General features: G+C 60.6%; 1 protein-coding gene across 1 annotated transcript; it reads left to right on the top strand.

The window, feature by feature from the left end:
• Nucleotides 1-1,472: 1,472 nt before the first annotated feature.
• On the top strand, nucleotides 1,473-17,081 carry ZNF507 (zinc finger protein 507). The gene is made up of 6 exons (XM_028504063.2): nucleotides 1,473-2,016; nucleotides 8,016-10,171; nucleotides 11,281-11,398; nucleotides 14,822-14,936; nucleotides 16,448-16,582; nucleotides 16,674-17,081. Exons 2-6 carry the CDS (start codon nucleotides 8,018-8,020, stop codon nucleotides 17,029-17,031), a joined length of 2,880 nt encoding a protein of 959 aa, XP_028359864.1. The 5' UTR covers nucleotides 1,473-2,016; nucleotides 8,016-8,017; the 3' UTR covers nucleotides 17,032-17,081.
• Nucleotides 17,082-20,842: the final 3,761 nt, after the last annotated feature.

Consider the following 20,842-nt stretch of genomic DNA (forward strand, 5'->3'; position numbering starts at 1 on the left):
GAAACGCTGAGGTTCCGCTGCCCTGGCCTTTGTAAGTCACGCAGGTCTCCCTGTGGACTCAGCATCCTGTACCGCGTCTGACTTTGGGGATGAAGGTGCCTGTTCTCCCATTAGCGTTCCTGCCTCCCCAGAATGGTTTCTTCCCGTTGGTTGTGCCTCTTCCAGTGACTCGGCGAACAGAGGAGGCGTGTCAGTCAGCGGTGGCTGTCATGCTGCAGTAACAAACAGCTCCAAAACCTCAGCGACTTCTTCACCCTATAGACCTACCATCCGGCAACTCTGAAATGTAGGCTGAACCACCACTGGTTCTCCAGCCACCAGGAACAGTACTCGGGGCAGAGCTGCACTGGCCACTAGATGCTCCAGGAATGACGTGGCACCCTGGCTTCCGGCCACAGCACACAGCATCTCCCCCTTCACAGGCCACGCCTCTGTGTCAGGAGTTCAGCTGAACCTGGTGCTGCTGGCCAGGACGTTGCAAAGAGCTGGAGAACACCGGAGGGGACCGTCGCACAAGGATCAAACTTTCTCTCACCTCCCTTCACTTGGTTTAGCATTTCCTCGTTTCCCCCAGATTATGGCTTCTCCACTAAGTTTCTGCACTCTCCCACGATCGAATGATTCTCAGGTTTCTTCGGTTCTGCCCACCTTCCGACTCGAGGACCTCACTGCAGAAAAGCCTCTCTGTGGGGTGTTACGAACGAGAGTGTTTGTGTTGGCAGCAAAAGGGAAGGGGAGGAACTTGTGCATGGACTGTTTGAGCTCACATTCTCCGTTTTAGGTGTTTCTGGGTTTCTTTCTCTTTTTTCCCCCCTCCCACCCTTCCATGCTGATCTCCTGCTCAGTCTCTTTTATTAAAAAAAAATTACTCAGTCTTTTATTTCTCCTTCTTCTTAGGTATTGGATACAATTGGCAAATATTCTGTAAAAAAACCAAAGAGGCAGAATTCTAACTGCTGGTTTCTCAACCCCCAAATACTCAGGTGAGTGGGTACAGAGATGCTGTCTCCGGCACTGCGAACCTGTCCCAACCGCGGCTCTGAGTCACGTGGGCCCTCCCTCCCGCCGGAGCAGCCGGGCCTGCTGCCCAGACTCCGGCGCGCCTGTCAGCGCCCAGAGGCATCTCGGTCCAGCACTGTGACCGACTCTTCGGTTTAGCTGTCTCCCCACTGCCGGAGGCTCATCTGCTGAGCCCAGCCTCAAACACCGGGCGGCGTCCTTAATGCACCCACGTCGTCCAGCCCCCTGGGTGAAGCCGAGTACCATGCTTTTCTCACTTCGTGTGTTACCAGGTCCACCGGGCTGCTCGGGACCCTGGCGTGTTTGTCACGCACCAGGTCCCGACGCAACCACCACAGTGCCCTCAGCGGTCAGAGGCCCGCAGCCCCCAGGATGAGCTCTTGCCCCCCAAATCCTCCTTCCTTCCCGCAGGCGTCCCCGCCCGCCCCGCCCATCTCCGGCCAACCCGGACGGCGAGCCGCGAACCCCGCTGGGTCTCTAGCCGGCGTTCCAGCCCCTAAGGGTCCAGCCCGACCTAAAGCTGCACCAGGCTCAGAGGCTGCAGGGGACGCTGCGCGCACGGGGAGGCTGCAGCGACACCGCGAGCGCACAGAGACCGCGACGTGGGGGGGACGCAGGGGACACCTGCCGGCCCCGCCCCGACACCCCCGAGGGCAGCGCGGGACCTCCGGAGCCCACCCCGCCCGCACCGCCCGGGCCCCCGCGCAGCCGGGTCCCAGCCAGCCTTTGCGGGTGGCCCGCGCGCCACCCCGCCTCCCGGCGAACCCGTGGGCGGGGCCACTGTGGCTCCGCCCCCACCTTCGGTCACCTGACCGCCGGCGGCTCACGTGACCGGCCCCGCGCCGCCATCTTGGAGCTCCGGTGAGGAGCCGAAAAGCGGGGAAAAGGAGGCGCGGAGCCGGTAGCACGGCGGGAGAGGACGAGGCTGAGGGCACGGGGGCGCCCGGCCGGCCCCAGGAGGCCCGCGGAGCAGCAGTTGCCGCCGCCGGACCGCAGGTACCGCGCCCCGGGGCCGTCCCTCGCCGCTGCGGGCGCCGCCGCCGGGCCATGTGCGCCGCCCCCTGCAGCCCGTGAGAGCCCGCGGCGAGGCCCACGGCGGTCGGCCGCCGTCGTCTGTCCCCGCCGCCCGGCCGCCGCGCTCCCGGAGCTGCGGATCGTGGGGAGAGCGCCCGCCTCGTGGGACCGCGGCGCCCGGGGCCAGGCGGCCCGCGCGGATGAGTGACAGGCCGGCCGCCGCCGCCGGAGCCCCTCCACGCGGCAGCTGGGCTCGGGGCGTGCGTCCGCGGTCACGGAGTGAGCGCGGCCCTTCGGGCCCTCGCCTTGGGTGGCGTTAGCTCCAGGCGAAGAGCGAGAGCCTTCTGCCCTGGACGAGAACTTAGCCGTGGCGTCGCGCTCCGGGGAAACGAACGCGCACCCTTTGGTCCTGCAGGTTCTTTGCGGATGGGAGAACGGCCGGGAGCCCGGCGCCGTGCGGCCGCGGTTGACCTTTTGTCCAGGGGGTGCGAGGGGGTCGCCCCCCGCGTGTTGTCCTTGGAGGCCGACGGAGCTGTTCGAAGTTTGCAGAATCACTCTTTAAGCCAGGGGTGTCCAGCCTCTTGGCATCTCTGGGACACACATTAGATACATTGATACATTGCAACGTGTCATCACAAACAAATCTCAAGTGTTTTAAGTAAACTTACGACTTTGTGTTGGGCTGCATTCATAGCCATCCTGGGCCACGTGTAGCGCCGGCGCCCCGGGTTGGACACCCCTGCAACTGTGTGTCCAGTGAGGGTTGAAGGAGCCGTGTAGAAAGTGGTGTCAGTGTAACCAGTCGTGTTCTGAGCAGGTTAGATAGGTTCTGAGCTAAAGCATAAAATGCACACTTAGTGGAGAAGTTTCCAGAGCTATTTTCCTTCTAACTTGTACAGAATCGTGAAGTTTACTTAGGAGATGAGTAATGTGAATTTGCATCACCTAATAGGGTTCCTTTTGACAAAGAATATTGAAAAGTGTCCCACTGCCCCCAAAGTTATTACTTTGTTTCACCAAGTAAGAGAAATGGTTGATTATGACTAGCTTTTGTTCTTGGCCGCAGCCGGATTTTGAAGATCGATCCAAGGGGGTGTTAGTTTCAGGAACTGACTACGAAAACAATCGAGTATCCCTGGGTGAGTCACTGCAACATGCACCGGTGTTTCCTTGTCCGCAAGGCTGGGTACCTCCCGGAGAGCAGACACACTTGCGTGGCTCACACGACCCAGCTCCGAGGGGCTGCTGCTTTATACACTTCCGTTCTCACAGACCAATGGGGCGTTAGTGTGCTGAGAAAGGATAGGTTTATCCTTGCACACTGGGATCACACACACTGGGGCGCCAGTTCCTGAACCATGTATTGCTTCCTGCCCCTGAGCCTGGTCTGCAGAGAGGAGGTCGCCATTGCCAGGGCTCCCAGGAGTGCCGGCAGGACCCCCATCACCACAGCCCCCAGCCCCGGGCGTGGCTCGTCACAGCTGCTCTACAGGGTTAGACCTGAAGGTTGGTTCACTCCAGCCAGACCTCACGTTCCTTGTAGCTGCCAAACTAGAACTTACTTCAGGCTGGGTGCCAGTTAGGAAATGGTGTACCGTGAAATTCATATACTTGCGGTATTTATACGCAGTTTTTTTCTTGGTGGCAATCAACAATTACATTAAGCTAAGAAGATTTTAACCCATGGAGTTATAGCTGACACCAGTAAGGTAAGTCTATGCATAGTGTGTGAGCAGTTTCAGGGTGATTTTTCACGGGGAGTTTGGAGTTCGGGGACACGGAAGTCCGGCCAGCGCTGCTCTTCTGTGTTGCGTCTGAGGAACCTGAGACCCACAGAGACGGCGACTTGTGTGAGCCTCGCGGCCGAATGAGGCTCCCGTGGGAGAGGGGGCCGTGAGTGCACGCCCCCTGCCGTCTCTCGGCAGGACAGAAGTCATGTTTTGTCTGTTAGAATTACAGTAGTCAGAAGAATGGGGGTTGGCCATTGCTTCCACAGCAGATTTTTCTGGTTGGAAGAGAGCAGATTCTTGTTCTGAAAGAGCAGTTTCTTCATGACGTGTGGAACTGTCTTCGCACGGGCCAGCAAGCCCCCCCCCCCCCCCCAAGTCCCCGTGCGGCCACTCGAGTCCTGCAGCTGGGTGTTGCTGGGAGCGCCGACCGGCTGCTGTTCCTGGGAGAAACGCGTCAGGCACACAAGTAAACCACACAGCAAAGTGCAAGGAAGTGCAGACAGCTGGGTGAACTTGGCTCTTTTTGAAGGAGATGTTCGCTGGGGACCTCTGCCTGGGGACTGCTCTCGTCCGTCCGGGAGAGGCCTGAGGCTCAGTGGGAAAGGAGGTGGAACTTCCCGGGGCGGGGCCACAGCTGCGACCGTGCGATGCGCCTGGTCTGATGTTCTCGTGTCCGGAGGCTGCAGACAGGAGACCCGCTCCCCCTCAGCCACGCGGGCCTTTCCACCAGCCCCTGGGCAGCACGCCTGCTCCCCTTTCCGAACGGGGGGTGCTGTGTGCCCTGCCTGGCAGTCTCACCCTTGCGTCTGCAGAACCGCAGAAGGCAAATGGCCCCTCTGCGTTGGGTGATTGAAGATGCTCTTTATGGAGATGCATTTTGCAGAGGTGCTCAGAGCCCAGGGGTGGGACTCGGGCGGGTGAACCGGGGGACAGCTCGGTTATCTGGAGCAGGTCAGGAAGGGGGGGAGGGGCCTCCTGTAGAGCCGTAGGCTCCCAGGAGCGCGGCTCCCAGGAGCACAGCCAGGTCGGGGGCGGGGGGAGCTGCAGGGAGGAGGCCGGGAAATGAGCATCGAGCTGCCCTTTGCTGCCCCTGAGCTTCTGTCACTCACGGCTCCCTGTGGGCACAGCTCCCCCAGAGAGCAGAGGGCAGGGTCCCAGGGGTGTGCGCCCTGGTGGCACAGATGGCCTGGCGGGGCCGATGGGGGACACCGGTGGGACACAGCGTCTGGCTCACGTCTTCAGGGAGCCTTGCTCACCCTCCCAGACCAGGAGAGCTCTGTGGCCTCTGGTGGGGTCTGACCACGAACGGCCTGTGGCCTCCTGACGTTCTGCCTCACGGACCATTGCCTTGTTTCAAGGTTGTTGATTCCCTTAAACTTCAAAATAGGTTTGTCTCACTCAGCTCACTTTTGAGCTAAGTACTATACATTTAAAATCTCTCCGTTCTTCCTGGTACTTTGCTTGGTGCCTTGCACATAACAGTTTTTTTCCTGTGACTTTTTATTTGAAAATGTAAGCATTTACACAAGTGGAACAGTACAATGGACTCCTGTGTGCTGGTCACTCTGATTATTCGACCTGCCCGTCTTCCTCCGTCCTCTCTCTCTCCACCGCCCCCCCACCCCCACCCCACGGTGACGTGCTTCACAGTGGGTTTCCCTGCGTGGAATGCAGGTTACCACAACCCACGTTGTCGTTGCCGCCCAGCCGCTGGGCTGGGGTCGTGTTTGTCGTCGCTGCTTTCGTCTCTTGTTCAGGTGCGTTTTGCCCCACTCGACGTGCAGCCGCTCGTGCTCGTGCACACTGGCGGCCCGAGGGAACTCTGCGGACGTCGGAAGAGGAGGCCTCGAGGCCAGCGTGGCCCTCTCTCCGCACACGTGGTTCTGAGCTGGCGAACCTGGTCACCAGGGACTTTGTTTTAAGGAGACACAACTTCGCCGATGGTTGTCGCACGCCCACCCACGCTTGTTTCTCTGGTGTTTCTCAGGGTGTCGTGTCTGCCTCAGAGCTGCCGTTCCCGCACTCGCCCCGTGTGCGCAGCCTCCCCAGTGAGACACGTGGGCGCCCAGGGAGAGGGGCGTCTGCTGCTGGGCCCCGGAGCCCACGGCTTTCCCCCGGAGTGTCTTGTCGGGGGGTTGTGTCGTGTGTTTTTCTTGAGGCAAGAGAAACTCCTCCTCCTCCTCTCACCTTCTTCTTAAGGTGCTCACTGAACTAACTTCAGGGAGCAGCGGGCTCGCGCTGGCTCCCTCCGCTCCACCGAGGAGCGAAGAGGGGCGGCCTGTGGCCCCCTCGCAGCCCGGGGGTGTGCGGGGGTCAGCTCTGCGCAGTGCGGGTTTCTCGGGAAGGAGGCCTGGGGTCTGCAGCCGAGCGCCGAGCCTTGTGCGAGAGACGGAGTGTCCGGGGTTCCTGTCGTTAACTCCTGCTCACCTGGCTGCAGCCAACAACGAACTGAAGCGTGAAGCCCTGAGTGCCGGCCTACGGGGGAGTCCAGTCCCGTGAAGGCCACAGCTCGCCTTGGCCTGACACTGCGGGCCCCGCAGGCGGGCAGGTGCCAGAGAAAGTCACACAGGGGTTTTGTCCTCACACTGGCCCCTCTTTAGTGGCTGAGGGTGGGTGTGGAGGTCTCTTCCCGCCCGAGAAGGGTGTAGGAAACTCAGGTGGTCCTCGTGCACGGTTCTCCGGCCTCATGGTGGTGCAGGAGGAGACACTGCACTTCGCGTGGTGGTCTTGCCCTGGGCTGGCAACCCACGTCCAGGAGAGGCTGCCCTGTGGCTCAGACGGCGCGGCCCCAGCCAGGCCGGCCTCGAAGCTGCACAGCCCAGACTGCGCAGTGTGGTGCCGAGCGCTTTGTGGCCTGGGAAGTCTGTCCTCTCTTGAGAGGTGGTTCCCCCAAGTGGTTCAAGGGAGAGAGCGGCCCCAGGGCCACCCATGGCTGTCCGGGCAGCGCACCTCCCCACTGCGAGTGCAGTCGGGTGGGGATGGGGGGTGCCGGGGGGGGGGTGGTGGTGCTGGAGAAGCCAAGAGTGAGCCGTCCGCGTCTCCGCCTGATGTGGACGGGTCGGACCCGGAAGGCCAGTGTGCCTGCGACAGCAGGAACGAGGGGAAGCCCTAGCTGCGTGAGCAGGCATGGGTGAGCGGGCGGATGTGTCCCGGGGCGGGGGGGGGGGCTATAGTGGGCGGGCCAGGGGTCACCTCCTGAAAGAAGAGTTCAGACCCTGTGACCAGGGTTAAGAGTACCATGGTCTTCGCAGTCAGCTAGTGCCGCTGGAAATCCTGGCATTCACTGAATGTTGTAAGATTCCAGAATGCACCTAAAATATGGAACAACAAAACTCATTGCTGGAAAAAAGCTTAAACTTAAAAATGTGCTCCAAGGCAACCAGCTAATCTCACTTTAAGCCAAAGGGAATGTTTGAAATGAAAGTTATGTCAGGAGACGGAGTGTGTGAGACTCAGACTGAAAGAGACCGTGCGTGTGTTCCGCGCAGTGACTCTGGTGGCCCTGGTGGCCACGGTCTGCGGCCCCGTGCACGTGTGCACCTGGAGCCCGAGCGGGTGCCGGCCGTTCCACCGTCGACGCCTCTCCCTTTCTGGAGGAAGAGTCGCGTGTGAGTGATGGTTGACCACTAATGTGACCTCTGGAGAAACCCACAGCGCCGTTGCGGTTTATCCCTAGGAAGATAAGGAAGTAAAAGAAGGAACCACATCGTGGCTTTTATTCAGGGTCACGTGCACAGCTCTGCACAGAGTCCACTGTGCCCTTTCAGTAAGTCAATTACTGCTCCTTCCCGAGTCCTTTCAGAGAAAAAGGCAGAAAGTTGTGACTTTAGTGAAAAACGGCAGTTCTGTTTGGCATGATAAGTGCTGTTTCACGGTGACCCGAGCTGGTGCCACGTGCTTGTGAGTGGCTGTGCTCGCTCAGCCAGCCGTGCGGAAGGGAGGGGGGCACTGATGAGGTCTGGCTAGATGTTGGGGGCTGAAGAAAAAGGAGGTGCAGGTTGGGAGAGGCTTTTCCAGGGAAGGAAATGCGAGGTGGAGCGCTCTCCCTCCTCAGCCCTGACGGGAGCTGGTGCCCCACAGGGGAGTTCCGAACTGCTCATCTCCCTGCAGGGACGGCAGCACACTCTGCAGGGCTCCCCGTGGTGGAGACTTGGGTCGGCTCACGCCCCGAGACTCGCTCGGTCCCCTGAGCTGCTCCCTGGTGACTGTCCTGTGACCTGCCATCTCTCTGTTGTCTGTTACCCTTTCTAGATATGGAAGAGAGCAACGGCGTCACCATGCTGGTGTCGGACATTGGGGAACCGGAAGCTGTGCTGACGGCCGAGACTGTCATCAGCTCTTCCCTGGAAACCGATGACCAGAGCGCAGCGAAAACAGACCCGCTGATCCACGTTATCCAGAAGCTAAGCAAGATAGTGGGACACGAAAAGTCACAGAAATGCCTTTTCATTGGGAAGAAACGCTCACGTTCAAATGCTGGGACGTGCTCCCCCGAGTCCCTGGAACTCTGTGAGATTCCAGCCAAGGCAGCCCAGCCTCCTGCTGCGGCTGCGGCTGCGGCTGCTGCTGCGGCGAGAAGGGCCGTGCTGCCCCACATGCCCGTGAGCCCTGGCTCCCCCGCCCAGAACGAGGGGAAGGGGATGTCTTACCAGTGCAGCCTCTGCCAGTTCCTGTCGCCGTCCTTCCCGGTGTTAAAGGACCACATCAAGCAGCACGGGCAGGAGAACGAAGTGATACTGATGTGCTCCGAGTGCCGCGTCACGTCGAGGAGCCAAGAGGAGCTGGAGGCTCACGTGGCCAATGACCACGAGGACGACGCCAGCAGTCTCGGTCAGCCCAGGGCCCAGCTGTGCGCGAGCCCCCCCGACGCCCTGTGCCCCAGACCCACCGAGAGGAAGAGCAGGGCCACCCCGGACCTCCCCGCGGGCGCGAGCAGCCCGCGGACTCGCGCCGTCCCCGCCACGCCCAAGGCGGACGTGGGGCGGAGGAAGTGGTACGCGTACGAGCAGCACGGCGTGTACCGGTGCCTGTTCTGCAGCTACACGTGCGGGCAGCAGAGGATGCTGAAGACGCACGCGTGGAAGCACGCCGGGGAGGTGGGCTGCTCCTACCCGATCTTTGAGGACGAGAGCGAGCCCCTGGGCCTGCTGGGCCCCTCGGCGGCCGCCGCCCCCGGGGGGGTGGACGCTGTGGTCATCGCCATCGGCGAGAACGAGCTGAGCATCCACAACGGGCCGTCGCTGCAGGTACAGATCTGCCGCCCGGAGCCACTGCCCTCCGCGTCGGCCCCGGGGCCGGGCGTGGAGGCGGGCGTCAGCCTCGGCCCCGCGGTGACCCTGGACGCGGGCGAGGAGGACGTGCTCGAGGTGACCCCCGCCGCGGAGGAGAGCCTGGCGGCCGACAGCCTGCTGTCGTCGGCGCAGAAGATCATCAGCAGCAGCCCCCACGAGGAGGGCCACGTGAACGTGATCGTGGAGCGCCTGCCCAGCGCCGAGGAGCCCGCGTCCCAGAAGCCTTTCCTCGTGAGTGCGGCGGTGGAAGAGGCGGACAGCCCGCCCCTGACGGACGCCCGGACGGGGCCCGCCGGGAGAGGTGAGGTCTATCGGGCCGACCAGTGCACCGTCGACCTCGGGGGGCTGATCATAGGCTGGAGCAGCGCAGAGAAGAAGGACGGCGAGTTCCTCCGTCAGGGACGGGCCCCCGATGAGAACGCCCCGCCGGGCCGGAGGCGGACAGACTCCGAGTCCCTTCGGCTGCACTCGCTGGCGGCAGAGGCCCTGGTCACGATGCCTGTGCGGGCTGCTGAGCTCACGAGAGCCAGCCTCGGGCCCCACGGGGACGCAGCCCTGCTGGGCCCAGACGCCGGGCAGAGGCAGGCAGACGGCACGTTGGCCACGTATTCCAAGATGGTGTCGCCACTGAAAAACTCTTCCAGCGGATTAGCCAGTTTCAACCAAAGCAGCTGCCCCTTGGTGGCGCTCCCGGAGGGCAGGCAGGAGCTGTCTGACGGGCAGGTGAAGACGGGCATCAGCGTGTCCCTGCTCACTGTCATCGAGAAGCTGAGGGAGAGGACGGACCAGAATGCTTCGGACGAGGACATCTTGAAGGAGCTGCAGGACAACGCTCAGTGCCAGCCCGGCGGCGAGGCCGCCCTGCCGGGCGGCGGCGTAGTGGAGTACCTCCCAAACGCCGAGCGGCCCTACCGCTGCCGCCTCTGCCACTACGCGAGCGGGAACAAGGGCTACATCAAGCAGCACCTGCGGGTGCACCGGCAGCGGCAGCCCTACCAGTGCCCCATCTGCGAGCACGTGGCAGACAGCAGCAAAGAGCTGGAGAGCCACACGGTCCACCACTGCAAGGCCCGGCTGTACCCGTGCAGGCGCTGTGCGGAGGCCTTCCACTACAAGGTACGCGGGGCCCCCAGCTCGCCCGGGAGCCTCGGAGCAGGGGTGGGCTTGGCAGCTGCAGCCCGCCGCACGGCCCGGGTCAGGAGACAGGCCTGGGGAGGGTTGCTAGCTGGCCCCGGGGATCCCAGCTGGCAAGCGCCACTGTCGGGCCTCGGGTCTGGGTCACCGGGGCCCGAGGGGCAGGACTCTCCCTGCCGACCGCCTCCCTGGCAGCCTCTGCCCCTTGCTGGCGTGGTTCGGTGTGTCTTTTCAAGGGCAAGGGGAAGTGCGGTGGAGGGCGGCACAGGTGCACGCACGTGCTCACACACTCAGCCCCACGTCAGCAGCACCAAAAAGGACCAGCCTTCCCTTGCCCAGGCCCCAGAGTGCAGGCCACATCCTGCAGCTGCCACACAGGTGAACCGCCGAGACTCCCCTCCCTGCAGAAGGGAGCACAGGCCGAGGAGCAGCACGGGGCCGAGGGCTCGTGGTCGCTGTGCGGGCAGTGAAGTGCGTGCAAGGGTCGCTCTCACCGTGTGGCCTTCACCCTGTGTGCGACCTCGAAACCCAGCACCAGCAGGAGATGCTGTTTTTGTAAAGGAAATGTGCCTTCGTTGGGTTGTTGGTTTACAGCTATTCTTCTTCAGTGTGCCAGCTGACTGGGAAACATTTTCTCCGTCTCCCGAGGGGCTGACAGCAACAGGGGGGCGCGCACCCTTCCTGCCAGGTTCCCGGGGGCTGGGGTCTGGTTGGCATGGAAACGGCAGTTGAGGGCTTCTGCGCCATGCGGGCTGCCTCCCGATATCTGGTGTGGTCTCCGGCCTCTAGACACAAGGGCCGGTCAGGGCTGCTGGGCCGGTTCAGGAGGGCCTGGGGCGACCCCTTGCAGAGGTCGGCAGCAGCCGCTGGCAGGCTGTGTTCTGGGCACGAGCCGAGTCCTTCTGGGCGTCTGTGGCGGTGAGCACGTGCACGTCTTCCCGTGACCGTCAGCTGCGTCGGGTGGTCCGTCTGCACGCTCCCTGCGGAGGGAGACACGGGGACGTGTTCCGGGCTCCAGGCCCCAGGCCGTGAGAGCAGTCGCACGGCAGCGTGTCCGTGGAAACTGCCTGTTGACGTCTTTCCATTTCTAGAGTCAGCTGAGGAGCCACGAGAGAGAGCGGCACAGCCTCCCAGACTCCTCGTCCACAGCAGCTTCCCCTGAACCGCGGCTTCCCAGGGACGCGGCCGAGGTGAAGTGCACGCAGGAAGGTACGTGGGCACGTCCCCCCGGCTGCCACCACTCGCACCCCGGGTGTGGACGCCCTGAGCTGTCTGTCACGCAGTGGTTCTCGGGGCGAAGGCTGTGTCAGTCTTCTTACGCCTTGTCCTGTGGGTGTGAGTGGGTCTGAGCTCTGCTCCCGGGGACGCCCTGAGCGCCGAGGGAGGTGCGTGGAGTGAGATGCGACGCCGGCCTCTCTGCTGTCCCTTGAGAGCTGAACACAGCACAAGCCCCGAGCGGCAGGCCCGCAGGCCAGGGAGGCTGCAGTGTAGACGCAGGGCCCCTCCTCCTCCCTCCCCCCCTCCCGCTGACCTGCCAGAGCAGCCCACTGATGGGGGGCCCCCACCTCTGGCTCTGGCCGAGGCCCCCGCCATGACCTTTCCCTTAACTGGGTTCGACTGCCAGGTGTCACCTGCACGATTTGAAAAAAACAGCACCAGATCTTTCCTTGTGCACGCGAGGCGCCGGTCGACCGAGTTCCTGCCGAGAGGAGCGTTAGAGCCTGAGGGCTGTGTTACAGCTCCGCGAACAGGCAGCGCCGCTCCCGCAGAACCGGGGTAAAGCCGCCGAGCTCCGCTCCCCTGGGTCCCGGGCGAGGCGCTGCCTGGTGCTGTCGGGAGACAGAACGTGCCGGGGTGGCGTTCCCGTTCAGACTGCTGCAGAGCAGAGGGTCTCACTGGGGTGTGCGTCGCCTGACACCGCAGGAGGCGTAACTGGCTCTGGAACATTTCTGAGAGAGCTGGTCTGATGCCACGGTGACGCCAGCGCCCCCGTCAGGCAGGCGGCGTCCCCACAGACGTCTCCCCGACTGGGGAGTTCAGGGCCGAGCCTCTGTTTGTGCGAGAGGCGGCGGCACCGACACAGCTGGTGGCCTCCCAGGGGAGCCCGAAGGGCCCCTCTCAGTGTGACCCTTGTGCCCCCACATCCTGGACAGGCGGCGCCAGAGCACGATGTCTTTGGACCGTGGGTCCCCAACGACAGGGAGTGTCAGTCCTGCTCAGCGGCGCTGGGCGCTGCCCGGGCCTGACATCTGGGTCACCGGGACCTGTGGGGCAGGACTCTCCCTGCCGGCCGCCTCCCTGGCAGCCTCTGGCCCTTGCTGGTGAGGTCGGTGTGTCTTTGCAAGGGCAAGGGCAAGGGGAAGTGCGGTGGAGGGCCGCGCAGGTGCACACACGTGGTCACACACACTCCACCTGTCAGCAGCACCAGGAAGACCAGCTTTCCTCTGTGTCCTCGTGGGGGACACGCTGGGGTGGGCCTTCTCGGCACCGTCTTCCGAAGAAGTCGCCTGGCGTGTCCACGTGGGTTGTTAACAGTTTTAATGAAAAGGTTAGCGCGAGCTCAGAATTAAAGGAACCAGTTCGTTGTTCCATAACGAGCCCCACTGCGTTAGGGTCTCCACCGTGTTCCACTTTGCAGCCTCCTGGGGCTGTGTGTCACCCCCAGCTGCCCCCCTCGCTGCTCCTGCTGCCGCAGTGGGCAGGTCGGACCACTGTGGCCGCCTGCACTGTGACACCTGTCCTGGCGCCTCATTCATTCAGCATTAGACTTCACAGAACCTGATCGTCGGGCCTGAGAACACGTGTTTAGCTCACAAAGAAGGGAAAATTTATTCGTGTTTACTAAAAGTCTGTTAACCATTTAGTAACCTCATTGAAGAGGAGGGGAGGTGTGTGGCCCCAGCCTCTGCCCATGATGATGGCACAGGTGCCTGAGGGCATGTGTTCTGCCCCCCGGGTGCAGGGCCATGGTGCTGGGGCACAGTTCTGCCCAAGGCAGGGAGCGCCCGCCTGAGCCGGGTCCAGTGCTGAGTGCGGGGGTGCTGGGGCCGTGTCTGTGCTGGGAGGGGCCCAGCCCAGTGGCCGGGTCCGCGGGGGCTCCAGCACTTCCCTGTGTCTCCTTGTGGAGTTCGGGGTGAACCATGCTTCAGTGCACACCTGCAGTCGGCCGAGCGCTGCAGACACAGGTCCTGGCCCCGCAAAGAGCCCACAGCCAGTGGGACTTCCCGCGGAAACCCGGGAGCCACAGAGGTGATGGAGGGAGAGCACAGTGCCCCTGGGTGTGCCGCACCACACCGGGACACTCCGGGCGTTTGGTGTGGCAGGTGAGAAAACCAAGTACCCCAGAGGGGGCTCGTTTGCCCGTGATCACTGGATGCAGAGCGGCAGCCAGGACGAAGCCCAGGGTCGTGAGTGGAAACCCAGTTCCTCCCCTGGAAAAGCTGCCCGGGGCTCCCCCCGCCCCGCCCTCCCAGTGCTGCGCCCAGTTCTCATCCCCGGGACCCGCCCCGGCACTTCTCGCCCGGGACTGTGGGCTGGCCCAGTAGCTCCCTTCTCGGGGCCCTGGTGACTGTGCTGGAATAGGGCCCCGTACGGTGAAGTCCAGGTCTCTCACCTTCCAAGTGGGAGGGATGCTTGGACCATAGTCAGGATCAGTGTGTGTGTTAACGTGACAGATTCACACCAGGAAATGAGGACCCTGTGTTGTACCTGGCAAAAGTGGTTTCTAGCGGAAGAGGCTTTCCATTGTAGAGAGCTTAAATGTGAACTGACGGTGTTCTTCGTTAGTTCCTGTGTGGGCTGTCCTCGCGCCCGCACGCCCCCTCCTCCCGCTGTGGCCTGCTGCCCCTCAGCTCGCTCCCGTTCCGCTCTGCCAGCATCCGTGCCTGCGCCACCGGGCTGGGGCAGCATGGGCCTGGTGCCCGCAGGCTGCAGGGAGGGCTGGGTGTCTGCAGGAGCTCACCGCCCAGCCTGCCCTCCCAGGCTTCGCCGGCCCAGGAGCCCCGCCCTGGGGCAGGTCGGCTTGTGGGTTCGGAGGCTGCACGTTCACGTTGGCTGTGACTTTGGTCCTCAGGACCTGTCGGGGTGCTGGCTGTTAGTGCGCAGCCTTGGTCCTTAGCAGCAGACCGGTGGGCAGGTGACAGTTGACAGCTGTAAACAGAAACCTACAGGCTGAAAGACTGTTTGTATTCAGCCTGTTGCATATACTTTGTAGCCATACTTTGTAACCTTGGATTCTGATATTAAGTTACAGCCTGTTGGCAAATCACTGTTTCCTCAAGACAATGTATCCAGTCTTGATTAGACTAACACCTTTCACACCAGCAGCACCGCGCTGGTTAGTTCAGCTGCTACTAGTGGGCAGAGCAGCCAGCATCAGGTCCATAGTGTCAGACTCTTGTGCAAGGTTACGTAGCGGCCAGCCGAGCGTGCCTGTGTCTGCAGGCCCGGGGATGCTGAGTTTGCGTCTGCTGAGAGTCCCGGTGTGGGAGAAGCCGCGACGCCCTGTACAGACTGGGCCACTGGACCGGTCAGCGGGGGGGCCGTGACCGAGGCCTCAGTGCCATGGGGGGTGGGTGCTGCCGTGCGGGTCGGAGGGAGGCGTGTGCTGAAACTCTGAAATGCCTTGTCTAGAGAACAAGCCTGCGGCCCCGAAGCAGTACCGGTGCGACGTGTGCGACTACACGAGCACGACGCACGTGGGCGTCAGAAACCACCGGCGAACCCACAGCGCCGACAAGCCATACAGGTGGGTGACGCGTCTGGGCCCCGGGTGCGTGCTCGCGTGGGAGTGCCGTTCCGCGAGGGAAGACTAGAGCTCGCTAAAAACTCGTGCCCTTGTGTGAACACAGGCTGAGCACTGAGAAACTTGCACACGCTTGTTTCAAGAGCGCTGTTTAGCCCTGACCAGCGTGGCTCAGTTGGTGGAAGCATCGTCCCGTAGACTGAGATGCCGTGGGTTTGATTCCTGGTCGGGGCATGTGCCTGGGTTGCAGGTTCAGTCCCCCGCTGGGGCACCTGCAAGAATGTGAGAAGGCTGCCAGTTGGTGTTTCTGTCGCTCTGTCTCTCTGTCTCGTGTCCCTCCCCCCAGTCCTCTCTAGAAATCAGTGGAGAAGCAGCCCAGGTGAGGATCTGAAAACAGGAGAGTGTCGTTTAGTTTGTGAAGGAACACGGTGTTAAGCTCGAGTCCTAGGACGGTGGACGTGCAGACCGTTGGGACAGAGGAAGGTGCCCACCCCCGTCAGCTTCGCGCCTTCCCAGGCTCACGGAGCGGAGGCCGTGGTTGCAGTGACGCGGGTGCCGAGCCCTCAGCGTTCCTGCAGAAGACGCCTCACCCTCAGGAGCAGTGACACCCCCGGGACAGATTCCGCTCGGGGGAACGGCGGGCGAGGAGGGGTGGACCGGTGACCCGAGAGGGTGGTCAGGGCAGGGACTCGTTCAGGACGGTGTCGTCATGGTGAGTGCAGGACGCTGTGCGTCTGTGAGGACGCCCGGGGTGGACAGCAGACGGTGAGCCCCCGTCGACGACAGCCGGCCACGGGCACGGCGTGTCGGAGCTGCGTGTGTCCTCGCCCACGTGGCTGGGCGCCCACGTCCCCGACGCACCCTGCGCCCTGGTCGGGGGTCAGCCACAAAGACTCCCGTCACTGACGCACTGACGGCGGCGTGACAGTGTCCCACACGGGCGTGGGTGTCACCCAGTGGTGCCCTGAGAGAGCCCCTTGCTTCTGAAGGGCTTCGGCCCAGACCCCGAGTGCGCCCACCGGGCAGCTCTTGCCTCGCCCGGAAGCTCCTCAGAGGTGGCTGTGGGCGTGTCTGCGAGCTCCCGGAGCCCAGGCCTCGCGGGACTTCCCTCCCTGTCTGCAGGTCTGCACACACGCACACACCTCCTGCCGGAGGCTCTTCAGTCCTGTTTTGTCTCCCTAAAGACAGGGATGTAGACTGTGCTGTGTGTGTGAACAACTTAGGGCGTAGATTTAGTGTATTACTGTGTTAGAACTCGTGCAGAACACTGTAGTGTAGTGTATAAAGTAATCTGAGGTGTTTGTCTTGGTTTTTATAAATTTTTCATCATGTAAAATACTTTAGTTCATTGTCTCTAGGAGATCTGTTCCAGGACATTTTAGCCCCTGAAATCGTTACGTCTCTTAGAGTCGGTGACACCCGAGGCCCGACAAGGCCTCAGGAGAGGGGCTGGGCCCACGGGACAGGGCCGCTGCTGGGAGGTGTGACGTGGCCCCTGTGACCCCCTGCTGCAGGTGCTCCCTGTGCGGCTATGTGTGCAGCCACCCCCCGTCGCTGAAGTCCCACATGTGGAAGCACGCGAGCGACCAGAACTACAACTACGAGCAGGTGAACAAGGCCATCAACGACGCCATCTCTCAGAGCGGCAGGTACGGCCCCTCGCGCCCCTGCTGCTAGGCGGGAGCTCCAGGCCAGTGCTGTAAGCGGCTCAAGGTTTGGTGCTTTCGTTTGGCGTTTCAGGGTCCTAGGGAAGCCACTTGGAAAGACTCTCCTGAGCAGCAGAGAAGGAAGAGCCGGTCCCCCGCCTGGCAGTCCGGGCGGTGTGTCGCCGCCCTCGGAGCCAGCCCCCCAGGCTGCCGCGGAGAGCGGGAGCGGGGGACAGAGCCCAGCCCGCCCTGCCTCCTGCGGCCCCGAGAAGAGCGCCGGCGGCGCGGTGCCCCCAGGGGTGGAGTACTGCGTCCTGCTCTTCTGCTGCTGCATCTGCGGCTTCGAGTCCACGAGCAAGGAGAGCCTGCTGGAGCACATGAAGGAGCACGAGGGCGAGATCGTGAACATCATCCTGAACAAGGAGCAGGGCTCCGCGCTGCCCGCCAGCTAGAGGCCGCCGGGCCCCTCCCCGTCTCCCCACCCCCACCCCGCCTGCCAGGCCCAGGAGGTGGCCGCGGGGCCGCGGTCAAGGAAACGTCAGGAGTTACAAAGGGACAGGTGGTGACTGCATTTGAGTATTTTGAGGGAAGCGGGCTGGGGAGGAAGCAAAGGTACAGTCCCATGTCACCCCTCTGTTACCTCTCGTTGGCTGTAACCGTAGTTATTGCTGAAAGCTTGTGGTCGCACAGAGACGCGAGCAGGAGCGTGAAGAAGGGGTTTTTCAGGAACTGTTCTGAAACCCGTTGTTGCGCAAGGGCCCCAGTCCCAAGCAGAGCCTGGCTCTCCTCTTCCACCGTGCAGTGGGCGGTGGCTCTCGGCCGGAGGGCTGCGAGGCCATGCACCTGAGTGTTCCCCCAGGCCGAGAGGAACTCGTCAGGCACCGTAGGAAATACTGCTTTACTCTTTTTTAAAAGGAAAAAAGGAAAGAAGGAAAAGACCTCTAAATCCAAAGCTAGGTTTGTAAGTAGGCATTTAAGGAATAAGTTACTATCTTAAGTTCACAGAAAGTTCCTGTGGGCACAGGAGGAATTAGGGGAACCCACCACACTCAGCCGAACCTGCAGCTTCATAAGTGTGTGTCCCAGCTCAGGCCAGCCCTTCCCAGACGTCCTGTTCTCTGTGGGACGGGCCGCCCCCTCTGCTGACCCAGACCCAGCTTCCACCTGAGAGTGTCTGTGCAAGCCGCAAAGTGTGCGGGTTTGCACTTGAGCATCAGACCTCGGAGACGGTTTGATCTCTTAAAATCGTTTGGGGGAAGAAGTGCTAGACCCAGGATCCCCTTTGCAGGGGTGTCCAGCCTTTTGGCGTCTCGGGCCACACTGGAAGAAGAGTTGTCTTGGGCCACACATTAAATACATTGCAACACGTAATCACAAAATAACCTCAAATGTTCAAAGTAAATTTAAATGATTTTGTGTTGGGCCACATTCACAGCCATCCTGGGCTGCATGCGGCCCGTGGGCTACAGGTTGGACACCCCAGAAGGGTTGCTTTGAGATTTTCCTTTCCTAGAGCTAATTAATGTAGTTAGCAGACGAGGTGTAACCAAACGTGGCCAAAATACACTGAAAATTCTGGTTGTTTTAGAACTTGAATAACAACGAGCAACACTGGCGAGGCTGCAGGGCTTCTCCTCCCTAGGAAACCCCTCTCCCGTGCGCAGGAGGACACGCGGTAGACCCACTGACCTGCTTCTGCTTTAAAACGTGCCGTCAAATACACGCGACTTCTCCGTATTCACACAGTTTGTATGATAGTGCATTCCGAGGCCACAGGGTTCTCTGCTGAGGCTTTTGTAGTTTTGTCCGGTGTTCATGCCTCACTTTGTTCAAGTCAGTTGTGCCCACAAGTCCGGGCGGCCCGCGTGCAGGCCCGCCTCACGGTGCTGCTCCCAAACCGTGTCCGCAGCCGCAGGGCCCCGCTGCGGCGCCAGCGACTCCGGAGACGCGGAGACAGACTCGTTGGATGTGATGCTCTGTGGGCCCGGGCTAGACAGATGCCCCTCCCCAGAGTCCAAGTGTGACTGGGTCCGAGTTTCTGGGATAGCAGTGGGGCCAGGTGTCTGAAACACTGTTTTGTGTTCTTAATTTCATTTTCATGGTGATTTTTAAGCAAACAGAATTGATTGTAACTTTGCAGCTCTTTAGGTAGCTATAAATTATTTATGAAAGTGAATCCACTTTTGATAAATGATTTTTACGAAGAAAGGAGTATGTATAGTAAATTATATTCCCCAAGTCCGCTGCGTGTGGATTTATATTCATTTTGTCCTGTTTTCACAAGGAAAACACTTACATTTCACTTCAGATGCAAACGAAGTATTTTGAATGGCCCTGTCACCACCACCCACCCTGCCACCACTCAGCCAGCCCTCCACTGCTGGTGGCTGGGACTCAGGGTTTCTTCACAGAAACCCGTGATGCAGAGAGTCAGCGACCTTAAGACATTTTTGTTTTATAAATTTTCCTTGGCTTTCATTTTGTGTAATCATTTTGGAAAATACTAATAACCAAAAACATCCCAACATTTTCAACAGGGAGTTTTCTAATTACTTTTTCCATTTCCTTGGACCACTTCCGTGGATTGTTACGTAAGTTTCCCATCTGGAATCATGGATTTAAAATTTCCCTGGCTCAAGGGGAAAGAAACTGACAGAAGTTCAAGGTCTTTAAATGTTCATGTGGCCTAGAACATCCTCCAAAGCTCCCCCCTGGCCTTAGGGGGCCACACCCCTCGGGTGCCCGCACCTCCGGGTGCCCGCTTTGTGGCCAGCCTCGGTGCCGCCGCCAGGGGCCAGGGCGCCTCCCGCCACGCCGAAGCAGGCTGAGCGCGTGACGGCGTCGCAGCCGGGCTGGGCCCGCAGTGACCAGCCGGAGCTCCCTTTCTGGGGGCGCGTCAGGTGTTGGCAGGGGCCTGTGGCCCTGCAAAGCCTGCACTTGTTGTCCACTCTGAACCCTGACAGTTCTAAGAGTTGGTATTGGAGATAGCTTTTCAAAGACTCTTAGGGTCGAGGCAGCGGTGGGGAGGGGACAGCGGTGCCCTGGGACCATCGCGAGCGACACTCTCAGGTACGCAGCGCTCCCCTCTTTCTCCAGTGGTCCTGAGCGTGGGCAGTGTCCTGCCGTCGCTCCAGGTCACCTGGAGACAGTGCGTGGGAGTGACACCCGCCACAGCCGCTGTCCTGGGTCTGTCACCCTGGCCGAGAGCTGTTGTCCCCGTCGTTCTCTATCTCCTCGCACGAGGGGGTGGGCACCCGTGTCTGCCTGGCGCCTCCTGCTGGGGAGGAGCTGCCCGAGGACTCGCAGGCTGCTCTGGGGAGACTTGGTCTGTTTTTTGTTTTCATAGACACTTATTTAATCCTTTTTTTTTTTTTTTTTACTGTACAGCAAGGTGCTCTAAGTAATATTCTATAAAGTATATTTAATAGAACTTTGAGTTTGCTACCCATGGACACGAATACATGTATTTTTTTAAGAAATGAGTATTGTGTAACACTACGGCATTGCTTCCTTCTCTAGCCAAAGTCTGAGACTCTCTGGAACGCTGACCTGTAAAGACGACAGTTCTGCCCAGCGTCCTGTTAAAAACGGGATGACTGGCATTTTGTAAAACCGCCCCGCACAGCGAGCTGCATGCCTTAACGCCTCCCTCTCCACGACGGTGTCCCGGCAGACCGGCTCGCCTGCCCAGCCGCGCGGTGAGCCCTGCCGCGCTTCAACTACCTTTGGAGATACTGTACAATGTTAGAGTAATTTATTTTGCTTTATAGGAGTTTGTCATGTATTGACTTTAATATTGTATTTTGGTAATAAATTTTTTTTGTTAAAAACACTTGCCTGGAAGTTATATTAACCAAAGGTTATACCCATGCTTGTCTTGATCACTTAGAAACTTGGGATTAGATCTTGAACATCCCAAGGGTCACTGAAGGCTTGTGATCCCCCTGGTCACTCATTAAACTGCTGATGGTGTGAACCTGTGCCCTACAAAGGGACCGGAAAGCACATGTAGATCATTGTAATCACTGAAAATTCAATCTGTGACACTTTCTTGGCTACATGGTTCTTCATTCGATCTTCCAGATTGCACCCTTAAGTGCTTGAAACGCCTGCGTAGTCCAGGTGCGAAGGACCAGCTCTGTCCATGACTCTGTTTGCCACTGGAGGTCGGAGGTGACGCGGGGCCCACCCCTCGGTCATCCTGTGGTCTGCGTCCGTGTCTCTTCACATGGCACTGGTGGCGTCGGTCAGTGTGGTGACCAT

The sequence above is a fragment of the Phyllostomus discolor genome, chromosome 12, assembly GCF_004126475.2.
Source record: "Phyllostomus discolor isolate MPI-MPIP mPhyDis1 chromosome 12, mPhyDis1.pri.v3, whole genome shotgun sequence".
NCBI lineage: Eukaryota > Metazoa > Chordata > Mammalia > Chiroptera > Phyllostomidae > Phyllostomus > Phyllostomus discolor.